This window comes from Callorhinus ursinus, unplaced genomic scaffold (genome assembly GCF_003265705.2).
Source record: "Callorhinus ursinus isolate GAN/ISIS: 27379988/994484 unplaced genomic scaffold, GSC_fseal_2.0 scaffold1, whole genome shotgun sequence".
Classification (NCBI taxonomy): domain Eukaryota; kingdom Metazoa; phylum Chordata; class Mammalia; order Carnivora; family Otariidae; genus Callorhinus; species Callorhinus ursinus.
In genome coordinates, this window is record NW_027397063.1 from 139,656,965 (window position 1) to 139,670,001 (window position 13,037).

At 51.2% G+C, this 13,037-nt stretch overlaps 1 protein-coding gene across 3 annotated transcripts in view; it reads right to left on the bottom strand.

Annotated features, from left to right (window-relative positions):
* The window catches only part of MYRIP (myosin VIIA and Rab interacting protein), a 418,488-nt gene that overhangs the window by 66,867 nt on the left and 338,584 nt on the right, over window positions 1–13,037 (bottom strand). For all 3 annotated transcript variants that reach the window (XM_073901699.1, XM_025870798.2, XM_073901706.1), the window contains exons 8-9: window positions 11,444–11,587; window positions 2,050–2,203 (exon numbers count right to left, since the gene is read on the bottom strand). In XM_073901699.1, coding sequence (XP_073757800.1) covers window positions 2,050–2,203; window positions 11,444–11,587 — 298 coding nt within the window. The remainder of the gene's footprint in view (window positions 1–2,049; window positions 2,204–11,443; window positions 11,588–13,037) is intronic.

Consider the following 13,037-nt stretch of genomic DNA (forward strand, 5'->3'; position numbering starts at 1 on the left):
TTTGAAAGGCTATTTGTTGGGGTGTTATTTGTTTTTATGGAGGGGAGATACTTATTATCATGCAGTAGCTGAAAAAGCCTGCAAATTGCAGCCATGACGTTTGCGTTTGGCCCCATTAACCGAGGGATCTTGAACAAGTCATTCACCCTCATTGTCCCTCAAGGTTCTTATCTGCCACACAAGAGGATGGCAACGCTTAGCAGCGCTGTTGGAGGAATGAATAAAATAGTGCCTGCAGATGGACCCTGTACAGGGTAAAGTGATTTTTAAAGGGTAGTTATTATTGTTTATTGAAGATAAACATATGCCCTGTGGAATTTTAGAGTCCCCTCTCTGTGGGAACTTTCAGTCTCTGGTGAGAGATAAAGGAGGAAAGACTATGAATGAATGAACAGATACGCTGGGCAGCAGGAAGAAAGGAAAGAAAAGCTTATTTAGAATGGAAAAATGCACTTCACAAACAGACACCCAAACCATATACATAAATAGGGAACATTTCCTGTGCTCCCAGAATCTCTGCAGATTCTACCGATGGGTTCTACTAAAAGGTTCACATGGAAATGATCTCTTTTGGGGGAATTTTTGGAATGACTGTTAAAAACATTGCATGGTTTGTGGTTCTTTGCACCGTGAGAACAATGGAATTTGTTTCGATAGCTGTTAGTTCAATCTTTTCCCTTAGAGAGTAGAAACGATAGCACAATCTTTAAGAGCATATTTCTAAGATGAATATTTTGCTGCTAATTTTTGTGGTTGTTGTTCAGAAAAGGATTCTAGATCTGACATACAATGGGAGTTGAGAATCCTTTCGTGGTTTCTTCTTGTGAGAACAATGCGCCTAGCTTCCGTTACGTGTAGCCAGGTGAGGAAAGAACAGACCTGTGCCAGAGTGGAGTGAGCATCTTGACTCAGACAGTCAGTCATGGAGCCCAAGAGACCTAGGTGGCCTGAGCAGGGGGCTTCACGGCCCCCGGTTGTTACCCACGTGGTGGCAAGCACCTCACAGCCTTCGGATGTGTGACTTTGGGAAAGCGATTTGGCTAATTTGAGTGTCCTCACTGTGAAGGATTACATGACTTGCCAGGTTTATAATGGGCTGCGTTGTGGATGTTGAGTCTCTGGAGAGGTGAGTTCAAGTGCTCTATGCAGGGGCGGGACATTCGAGGAGAAGGAGCGGGCAGAAGGGGCAGCATGCCATCCTCAGGCGCCATGGGGATGACAGCTGTCCATCAAAGACTCGTGTGCCCCGCCCGTCTCTTGGCAGAGCTGTGTTGCTGGGATGCGCCCACCCAGGACATCTGCCAGACCCTCTGCATTGAAGTGGGGGCTGTGTGACTGGTTCTTGCCTGTGGTCTGGGAGTGAAAGTGGTGTGGGCCATGTCCCTGCTGAGGTGGTTAGGAAGCAGGTGCCCTGACTTCTCTGTTCTCTCTTCCTCCATCTGCTGGCCGATGTGAATGACCCAGCAGAAGGCTCGGAGGCCGTGGAGGACCGCAGAGCCTCGGGCCTCCGAAGGCCTCCCACAGCCAGGACATTGCATTGCACTGGTGTGTGATGAGAACTTAAACTATTATGTTAAGCCACCTAAATGTTTGGTTTGTTTGTTATAGGAGCGAGTATTACCCTAACTACCATGTCAGGTTTCAAAAAGGACCCTCTTAAAACCAGCCTTGCTGGGACCCAAATCCTTCTGAACACTGAAATACCCTGGCTAGGTTGGATTAGCGTTTCTGGCCTGCATGAGGCACGTTCTCCTGGTCCACGTGGAACTGGAAGCCAAAACGTGGCCACGTAGCCGAGGCATTTTCACACCTTGGCCCCGGAGCCCCCCACTGTCCCACAGGTCTCAGCCGGAAGGCTGCACAGTGGAAAACACCACCATGTTATACGTGTGTGCTGCGCTAGAGGCCTCGTGACCCTGTGGCTCAGCTGCCCCAATGGGCCCACACCAACTCGGGCTGAGGGAGGGAGGAGAGGCTGAGTGGGAAGAAGCCTCCAAATAGCACTCCTGGGACCCACAGACCAAGCAGATGCTGCTTAAAAACCGTTACTTGTCTCGTCCAGCCTGTCGGTGCTCCTCCAGCTGGGCAAGGCGGCCTCCTCCCGCGGCGGCCGGCCCTGGCCCCTCGGTGGCCTCGACACAGCCTCCAGGGAAGGGGTCTTCGGGGCATCCTCTCTGCGGAGTGAGGACGAAGACTGGGATTGCTGTGGAGAGAAAAGAGAGGAAGAGGGTGGGCAGAGCGGCACAGTCACCGGGAGGGATGCCTTTTGCTTTCTGGTAGATGACACAGCATGGAGAAGTCACTGACGTTCGACGGTGTTGGCTCTTCCGGCGTTGAGGCTTAAAAGCTGCAAATCACGGGTGCCTGGGTGGCTCAGTCATTAAGCGTCTGCCTTCGGCTCAGCTCATGATCCCAGGGTCCTGGGATCGAGCCCCACATCGGGCTCCCTGCTGGGCGGGAAGCCTGCTTCTCCCTCTCCCACTCCCCCTGCTTGTGTTCCCTCTCTCGCTGTGTCTCTTTCTGTCAAATAAATAAAATCTTAAAAAAAGAAAAGCTGCAAATCAGTGCATAACGCCGTATCGGCACCCACGGTGCCGTTAATGCCACAGCAAGCTGGCCAGGCCCACCCGAAAGCGGCACAGACATAGTGGGGAGTGGCTGCTGACAGCCTTCAATCCAGCCATCCTCCCAGCAACATGTCTTAGGCCACCTGTGCTCAAAAAGGGAAGCATCTTCCCCCAGAAGACCTCCAAACCCGAGTCAGGGCGGCCCAGACAGGAAGTTCCAGCGCAACGTCAATGCTACAACGGATTCGTGAGCCAAGTATGGCCCATCCACAAACCTACCCCTATTGCAACACCTTCCCATTTAGCGTCTAAATTAAAGAAGGGAAAAAACTGTTGTCTAAGAAGTGGTGGAGGAGAGATTTCAAAGGACGGGCAGGAGACATGTTTGAATTGTATCACACATAACATGTCACGACATACATACAAACATATATATGTTACGAATGTTACAAAGAATTTGAAGCTCGGAGATTAAAGAGTTTCATCAAACAGGAAGAGGCCAGATGACTTAATTCCCTGAGAGGTGTGGAAACTTAGCCTTTGCCCATCGCACAGTAAATGCATAACAAGTGGGAGCTTTAAAAATGAAAATGACAATGACAATGAAAAAGAGCAACACCAGCGTCAGGATGTTTGGGTGACAATGCTGAGCCTCATGGCTGGAATTTGGGGAGCAGACGAGGCACCCTGAAGGATGGTTGACCAGGTTGAGAAAAAACACAGAGATAGCTGAGGATCAAGGTCTGGCATCCCCATCATTGCAGGCCAGACCAGGACCCAGGAGCCCTCAAATATAGGCCCTCTGGCACACTTTTCTTGGAGAGGGTGGTACATGTGAGTTCTGGTTCAGACAGAGTATAGCAAACGGTTTCTACTTCCCCCCACAGACAGGAGGCTGATCTAGGAGGAAGATGGGTTTGCAGAATAAATATGGAACCTCTAAGATGTGTACCCAGGGTCACAGTATGCCTCTCACCCTTGTGACTAGAGAAGAGCGATGAGGGGCCTCCAGACCTGCCTTTCCCTACAGCACTCACAGGTTCACATGGCCCCGGGGCAGACAAGTTCTCCCCATCTTATCAATTCCGTAAGATTCTCTGTGCATTCAGTTCACATAAGCCTTGGCTTATGGGAAATGCCCTACCCCAAGTTGGGCTGGGGGTCCTGGGCTTCCTCTATGCTTACTTGTGCCTTATTGCACTCTATTGCACAATCTGGTTTTTGCCAAGAAACTGTGCAACTGAGGGCAGTTAATGGCCTGTTAATGGCAGCTTAGTGACTGGTACAGAGCTGGGAATTAGTGCACGTTTGTGGTGGGGTGAATGTAATTTGGGGTGGGCTACAGGATGGGTTTTCAGAAGTGCCTGATTTTTTTTTCCCTCCACTAACTTCTTGGATAAAATTGAAGAGCAAGAGAAAGAAAGAAGAAGCTCACCATCATCCTCACTTACATCATGGAGGGCAAGGTCTAATTTGGAGGACAGCCAAGCTAACACACACACATCAAGGGCTTTCAGCTGAGTGCCACTCCCTTTATTCCAAGGGCAAGAAAGCCTGGACCTTGACCCTCATGTCCTGAAAACCAAGGGTTTCATGGAGATAGGTATTCAGGGAGCCATCTATGATTTTGCTAAATCCTTAACAGATGATGAGCAGCTGGGAACAGAGATCAAATCTGACGGTCAAGTGAAGTTACTAAAAAATGAAGAAAAAAATTCTTCTATGGCAAACTCCTGGGTACTCAGGGAATATACCCCTGAGACGCATCCCACTGTGGTCTGGCAAGAAGTCTCCTGTTCTATGTGATCCCACACATAATTCCATATACTTTGTTACAGTCCTACTACAACTTGTCAGCTCTTCCAAAGACCGTGAGCTCCTTGAAGGCAGGAATGGTCTTTTGGGTGTGCTCCTTGGTCGCCTGCTTGTGATTGAATTTACAGGACTTTAGACGGAGGTCTGGCCCTTAGGGAGCGGATAATCTATTGCCAGGTGCCGTATGGAGCCATTTTCTATGCCCTGGCTTTCCTTTTTTTTTTTTTTTTTAAATGTATCTGCCAGTTTCTCACTATAAATCACTGAATACATGTTTACAAACAGGGAAAAATGATATTTAATGTTTCATTTTACAGTGGGTCACCTGGTATTTTATATTTGTCTGTATGTGTCTTTAGGAGGTAGCTTGGGTCCATTTTTATGGGACAAAAATGCTCCCCGTCTACAAAAGCCAACACCAAGAAATGAAAAGTCCCTCTGGTTCTAACACGGAAGATGGAATCTGTGTTCTTTGTGAGAGAGTTGGGGGCGCCAGACTTTTATATTCGATTTCAGGCAAGGCATTGTTTCACACTAGAAGAAAACTATACCCTGACGATCACAAAAGATCCCAAGATCTGGCTTCGGTAGGTCTCAGGGCACTGCTGGCCCAGTCTCCAACCAGGCTGGAGACTGGTTCTAAGGGTGGAAAACTAGGTTCTGAGACCCAGACCTCGTTTTTTGCCACAAATTCACTGCAACAACCATATTTCCCAGCAGATGGCGCCACGATAACGTGTTTACTCACCAGTTAGTTCCATCTCAACGGCTCCTGGGAAGTGATGGGATTACTTGAGTCAATTATTTGCTCCTGACCCTAGCTGGGCCTTTGTGCCCACTCTTTTCGTTCTCACCCACAACCTCTGCTTTCCTTCCCTTTCTCTTACCCACCCTAGTGCCCACGGAAGAAGCAGGGCTGATAATATCAGGAAGGGCTGCATCGGCACGTCTATACAGGGAAGGCCGGGAGTGGTGGGTCGAGGATGTGACAGCAAAGTCTTGAAGAACTTGAACTTGAGGATCTGAGCTTTGAAACAGGCCAGGCTCAACTTTTCAGGCACTAATGGGTGGTGTGGTAGGCAGTGGGTCAATATCAGCTCTTCCTCCTGCTCTGTGGGATCTTGTAGTGTGTGTGTGTTGGGGGGGGACGTCAACTCTTTTGCACCTCAGTTTCCTCATGTAAAAGGATCAGTGTCATGCCTGGTGCCTAAAAAGCACTCAATGAGTATTAGTCAAAATTAGAGTATTTATTACGCTCTACTGCTGAGCCAGGGCAACATACACATCCTCTCTCTCAACCTGGTAGAGTGTACGTGAGGAAACTGAGGCAGGGGTTGAATAACTTGCTCAAGTACATGGCTGGCCAGGGGCAGAGGCAGGGTCTGAGCTGGGGTCTGTCTGGTCCCAAGCTGTTGCGATTCCATGCCTTCTCCATGCTGTGCCGAGCCAACGCCGCGAGCCTGGGAACGCTGCCCTCCTGGCTAACCTGCTCTGGCCCAGCAGGACTTGCCATGTGAACCAGCCAGCTCTGTTGCTCTGGGCAAAACCCACAGCGTGATCGTGAGGTACCTCTGTGAGACCTTCCTCCTCCGTAGGTGCTGCCTATGCCGTGTGGGCAGCAGCATGACGTGCTCCCTACATCTCCTGGAACGGTCTACGGTCGCTACGACGGCTGGGACTATCAGCACTGCCAACAGGGCAGGCTCCCTGAGGCACTGACCACGGCTTCAAAATGGTCTTTGCTCGCAAGAAGGCTATTCCATAAAACAGGGAGAGGATGAATGTCAACGGAGACAAAGCTTTGCTTTGTATTTTTAGGGTCAGGCATAGATACTAAATTCAATCCAATAATTATAAATAATGAAAAATACTTTAGGTCTATCCTGTAGTCACTCAAAGGAGAGAGCAAATAGGAGGGAAGAAGGGACAGAAACACAAGAGAAAAGGCTGAGAAAAACAGAGAGGGATAGAGGAGGGACAGAGAGATGCCTCTTGGTCACCGGACACATCCTAAGAGCCTGGCCCCTGCTGTCATTATGGTTCTTATCAATAGGATCACCAAGTTATTACAAAGACAACTTTGGATATATACATGCCCAAAGAGACGGGCATTAAATGAATGACAAGCCCTGCACTGTAGGCTTTTAGGATATTGCATCTTAAGGCTTTGAAAGCTGGATGGCACTGACCCCCCCTTCTTCTGGCAGAGAACAACACAATAAGGGAGGAAATTAAAAAGAGAATGATCACATTCAAATTTCTTTCAAGAGGACAGACGAGAACTCCCTGCTCAAGTACATGGCTGGCCAGGGGCAGAGGATGGATTGTGTTTGGGTTTCGCAGTTAAGCGCAAGTAGCAGGGCCTGCAGTGTTCTGGGTTTCTGCATTGTTATGCCCTAGGCCAGAGGGGTCCAGGTTGTTGGGTAACAGAGGAAAAGGGGAAGGCATTGCCTGGAGGCCACAGGGTTACGGCCTCCACAGTCTAGAGGTCAGGGAGCTCTCCTCAAGATAGAAAGAGGCTATCCTTAAGCCTGCAGCTCGATGGCCTCACCCGGGCAGATTTGGGTCAAGTGCACAGATGCCCAGGCTCGACTCCAGACCCTGTGAGTCAGAACCCCTGGAGTGCGGCTCTGGTGATGAGGCAGATGAGCATCCAGTGGGGAGACAAGCTGGTCAAAAGATGGGAGGACCACCTTCCGTGAAGTCCCCAAGAACCAAGACTTGGCTCGCCGCTTCGTGTCCAGGCTCTGGCCAGTGACGAGGCACATTTCTGCATTTATGCTCTGCTTATCACTTCCTCCTGATCTCAACTCTAGACCAACCCTGTGCAGTAAAACCTTCTGGGGTGATGGAAATGTTCTGCACTGTCTAGTACAGTAGCCGCCAGCCAGAAGTGCTACTGACCACTTGAAATATGGCCAGTGTGATGGAAGACTGGATTTTAAACTTATTTCATTTTAATTAATTTAAATTTGAACAGTCATTTGTGTCTTATGGCCACTGCGTTGGAGAGTGCAGCCCTAGGCCTGAGAGATCACTGAGTCTGCTGATCTCATTTTATAGAGGAAGAAACTGGATCAAGTGTTTTGGAAGAGGAGAAGGTATTCAACTCCCAGCGCCACCAATCACAAGCTGTGGGGCCTTAGGCAACTTATGGTAAAGCTTTAGCCTCAGTTTTCTCATCTATAAAACGGGTCCAATAATACACGCATCTGCACCTTATGATGAGGAGTAAAAGAAATAACATGAGATGGGCAAACATAGTGCCTGCTCCTGTCCCTTCCCCACATGGCCTCATGTGCAGCTGGAACCGCAGTCATCATGTTGCACGACTCAAGGGACACCGCTCACACTGGGTTCTAGGTCAATGGTTGTGCAATATGGCGGCCTTGGCCAGGGTCAGTCCCCCTTAGGCCCTAACTCCGGGATGTGGTGCTAGCACAGACTCTTTCACCACAGGGGACTGGGGCCAAGTGCAGGCCAGGGGTGGGGTGAAAGCATGGGCTTAGCCCCCAAGGGTGAGACACTGCATGGAGCATTGGAGAGGATGACCCTTGTCCCCCGGATGTACCACCTCTTGAGGTCCCGGGCTGGCCCTGCCATGGTGCTGGTCAGAGGGAAAGGGCTTGGGTCCTGACCAAGGGAAGTCAGGCTGGGGTCTGTCCAGGGGTCAAGACCCAGGTATAGCATCAAATGGAATTCTGAAGAGAGATAGGAGGAAGGGAGGAAGGCATGAGACATGGGGGCAAGCAGTGGGTCAGGGGCATCAGGAGGGATCCAGTCCTTTCTCGCAGGCCCTCTGAGGGGCCTGGGCTGGCCAGCTTGTCCTGGCCAGAAAATAGCCTTTCTAAACAGCTAACTAATCAAGAATCAGTGGTTTCTTATCACTGAGCGCTGGGTAAGGAACAGGCTCTCCTTCCAGATAATGTTTTTTAAAAGCTCTCATCCCACAGCTGTCTTTAAACCAAACCAGGAGCTACAAATGGCCTTCACAAGGGTGTGGATCCCAGTGTTTTGCTGAGACGTTAATCCATATAGTTTCCTTCCTTCACAGGTATCCTGGAAGCCAGAGGGGAAGGGTTCAAGTCCAGGCCATGACTAATCCCCACAAATCAACGTTCTGCTATCAGGTGGTCATGGCCCTGTATTGAGGAACAGTTGCCATATGCCCAGCGCTGAGCTGGCCCATCGCCAGAACATACGTGGCCACTGACAATGGGGGGCTAATGATATTGGCTGCTCAAAAGGGCAGACTGGGCCAGGGACCCAGCTGGATACTGGATTTCTCTTTATGCCTAGATTCAGGCTGCTTTGTTTGGGGCAGCTCCCATGAGTACAAGCCTGAGTGGAGAAAGACAAAGCATTCGCGTCTCCCTGACTGATAATGTTGACGAAAATATGCTGTTTACATATTGCAAATCACAACGTAGGGAGAACCCACAGGGAGAGGCCAGGAGGGGACTTCTTCGATCAAACATCAAAGTTAAGGATAGTAGGAGGAGCCAGCGGATGATCTTGTCCCCTCTGTAAGGTGCCAGGCCCTATGATCTGGGTGGTTAAAGTGTTATTTGAGGGGTGTGTCAATGGCCTTTCTGGGCTTTTCTCAAACTACAGCCTCAAGGATCTCTCCCACCCCCTCTCACATAGGCGGATTCAAGCCCAGGGAAGGTGTACATAGCTTGCAAAGCACTGTATACCCGAGATTCCAACGATGCCTACAGTGGGAGGGGGACTTCCATTAGGCCTTATTCTATATCAAAATCTAGAAATAAATCATATTCTGCCATTTGCTTCAGGATAAGTAAGTAAGAAATGCATCCGCTCTGTCTCCATTGATGCTGGAAGCCAAAGTGACAATTGGGGTGCGCAGGAGGCAGGCATTTGGTAAAACAGATTTTCTGGTGAGAAAAGGAAACCCTGAGAGGACTTGTTTTAGCAAAGCGAATGGGAATCCCGTGCGACTCTGACCTGCATCCCTGGCGTGCCTGCATCCCAGGTGGACTAGGGTCTCTCCAGCCCCCCGAGGGGCTGAGTGGGAGGTGTCCCTGGGAAGCATCACAGCTGCTTATTTTAAGCTGCTTTCGGCCAGTGCTTGACAAAGGAGTGTGCAGGAAGCACTTTGCTGTCCTCCTGTGGAAAGGGGGGGGCCCGCTGCAGCCGTAATCACTGCTGTGCCCACTGTTCGGACTCGTTCTAGAGCCCTCTCTCCCACATCTCCAGTGACACACAGAGTGTCTCCAGCCTCGATGACGTGGCAGGAATACCGTTTCTAGGTTGAACCGTAAGCATGACAAGGAGCCCCCTGAACATCTGGTGGGAAAACAGGCATTTCCTATCCAAGAGCTTCCCCATGACACAGGAGACAGGAGCAGAGCGGAGGAAATGCTCGGAGCCGCGAGACCTGGGTTCTGGTCCTGCCCCACCCCTCAACTTACTTCCAGTGGCTCAGGCTAGGGCGGCCTCAGTTTACTGGTCTACTGGTCTGTAAAATGGGGAGAATGCAGGATGCCCTCACGTGGATCTAACGAAATAATATGTGTGAACTCCCTGTGCAGAGAAAGTCTACATAGAGAAATATTGGTCATATGCTGAGCCTGGGGGGGATTCGCACCTCCTAGAGCCCCTCAGATCTGGCTCTTTCAGAAAATGCTTCCAAAGGACTCCCCAGAAACAGGGCGACACCGTGGATGCAGCCTGCACTCTCAGCAGCAGCAATGGGTTCGTGAAACCTCTGAATGACAAGCTATTTGAAGGTCATGGGCTTCTCCCTCCTCTGAACCCCAAGTCCATTTCCAGTCTCAACCTTTCAGCGAAGCGCCCACAACTGTGGGCTGACTCGTACCCTGGCCTGCTTTGCTAACCAGATCATTCAGTCCCGGAGGGCAGGGATCGAGACTCCTATTTATTTTGCTGTCCTCGGTGCCAAGGGCACAACAGCGCAGTAAAATAAGAGGACGGCATGTTGACAAGGGAAGGTTCTGCCAATAAATCAATGAAGCTAAACCTCCGATAAAGCCACAAAGATGCTCCTTGTTACCCCCATGCATCTGGTGGCTGGTGAGGACATGGGGAGGTCTGATGTGGGGGAGGCTCCTGCACATCGCTTCTGGGACTGCATGCCTACCACACAGCTGGGGTGCCCACCCGTTTTTCAATCTGTTCACGGAGGGGATCAATGCCACTGACCCCGAGGAGGAGCGGAGTAAACACGTGGCGTTGCTCTTCCCATGTCTGACTTGCCAGTTTTAAATGGCACCTGGGCGCTGCCCCATCCCCCCCTCGCCCCGGGCCAGCACCGTGGGCTCCTGCCACTGCTAGAAGACGCGCCCTGCCAACCGGTCCCTGCGTTTCGGGCTGGATCTCCGCACAGAAGGCCCGGCTCCTTGGCCGCAGCCTCCGTCCTTCCCAGCCCCCACGTCTTCTGCTGGGGCCACTTCAACAAGTAAAGGATTTTGCAGGCTTGGCGGCTCTACCATAGACATGAGCAGGCCCAGACCGTGGGGTCACAGGAAGGGCCCTGTGCTTTGTGGTTCAGCCCTTGGCTTAATTTCAAGGTCATGGACAAAACGGCTGGGCCACTTCCCGACTCCCCGCCCACGTCCAGAGGTGGCCATTTCGGTGCCTCAAACAGCATGGCAATTTTCTCGCTGTCCCAGCTCAGGTTCAGTAAGGCGAGGGGTGGAAGGTGTAAGGAAACCCGGGGCCCTCATAAAGCTGTTTTCACAGGACCAGTAGTACAACTCTTTTCAGAATGAATTTTAAAAATGCCTGTTGACACCTTTATTTTTCCTAAATGAGTCTCGGCCTCCATATCCTCAGAAGCTTGTCTGTGTTTACTCCCCTGGTTCCCTCTGGCCCCTCCCAGACCCCATCACACACACACTTTCCCTGTTTCTCACCCTGCCCCCCTTCAGGTACCTTTACCCTGTCAGCTGGGCACACGAGTCAACTACAGATGGTCTGGAGTGGTGACCCCACGTCTGCAGAGCGTTGGCTCGGAGCTGCGCCTGAGCAGGACACCTGTGTGGGGTGGGGGAGGGGAGTACCGCTTGGGGACTCACCCAGAGGGTGGAGGGAGCTCGGGGGCCTCCTGGGGGCGCTGTGGTCCCCTGGTCAGCTGCCTCTGCACTGCAGCTCTGGGGCTGTGACCACTCCAGCTCTTCTTCCATTTGCTGTTCGCCTTTGCTCTTCTGTTTCCTTATGATCTGGGGAGGGGGAGGGGGACAAGGGGGGCAGGTTACTGGTCAGGCCTTCAGGTGCTATGTGGAGTAACCGGGACGATCTCTGGGATGTTTTTTAGCCACATAAGAGCTTAGTTTCAATAGCATACCTGCCTGTTTCAGATCTGCCTTTGGGTAAAACAGCACAACTGTAGCCCTCCACATTCTACAGCACTTTACATTTTATAAATAATCCTTTTATGACGCTAGCAACTTCCATTCATTAAATGTTGACCACATGCCAGACTGTTGTAGGCACTGTATACGCTGGACCTCATTTAATCCTCAAAATAATCCTAAGAGCTATGGGCTATAACTCTCCTCATTTTACAGATGAGGAAACTGGCTCAGAGAGGTTATCCGTGAAGGCTGCACAGCTTGTAAAGAGTGGACCTGCATCTTGAACCCACGGTCTCTGGCTGTAAATCCTGGTTTTAGGAAGCATTGGCAGGGTCTGTGAAGGGGGCAGGTACAAATGAGCCATGAGCTGATAGCTCATTTGTACCACTTGCTATGTTGGGTGTAGCCATATGGATAGAAGGAATCTCTCCTTCTATCTAGCCCAGTGGTGTCTGGGCTCCCAGCTTCCTATAGGCAGCTGAGAAAACTGCAGAGCCACCAGTCTGGGTGTATTCTTCAATGTCTTTTTTCGCCCAGACGAGAGAGCAGGAGGCTGAGAGCAGGGAGAGCGAGGAACCGAGGGGCCATGCCCTGGGGCGGACTGGGGCCTGACCAAGGTGTACCCCCACCTCCATGGTGGGGACCTGGCCACAGGTGCCCACTGGGCTCTGGGATTGCTGGGGACTAGTCACATCCCGTGCCAGGCAGCTGCACAAGTGTCCGAGCCCTGACGGTCTGTGTTGGACAAGTGGGGACAGATGGCGCGTTTGCTTGGTTCCTAGGTCTCCAGCTTAAAAGCAGCTGAATCTGGACTGAATAGACTTTGAACTGTGGGTTGGATGAGACATTTGGGGGCTCTCTGGGGGATAAGTAGGGATCTTCTGTATGCGCCATGTGGAAGGGACATGGATTTTGTGACCAAAAGGGAAGACTGAACTTGTTCATTCCTCCCTGCGTGCAGTCCTTTGTCATGTGACTCTGCATCCGTCCCAGGGTTGGGACGGTAAGTATAAGCCCATGGCAGTGGGCTGACTGGGTGCCTTGTTTGGTCAGTGACGTGTAAGGAGGGAGTGGGTAACCACAGAGGTCAGGGCTGAGCCTGAGACTTAGCCCACATGGTTGTTTGCTCTTGTTCTCCGGTGCTCCCATCCTGGCTCTGAGCAGCTGCTGTGCTTCCTGCAGGGCGCCAGCATGAGCACAGAGCATGGACTCCAGCCCAGCCCACCGCTTGAGCCGAGAGCACAGATGCATGAGTGAGAAAGAAACCGAGGTCTCATAAAACATATATTTGGTCTTTGGCCCTGGTTCCTGGCAC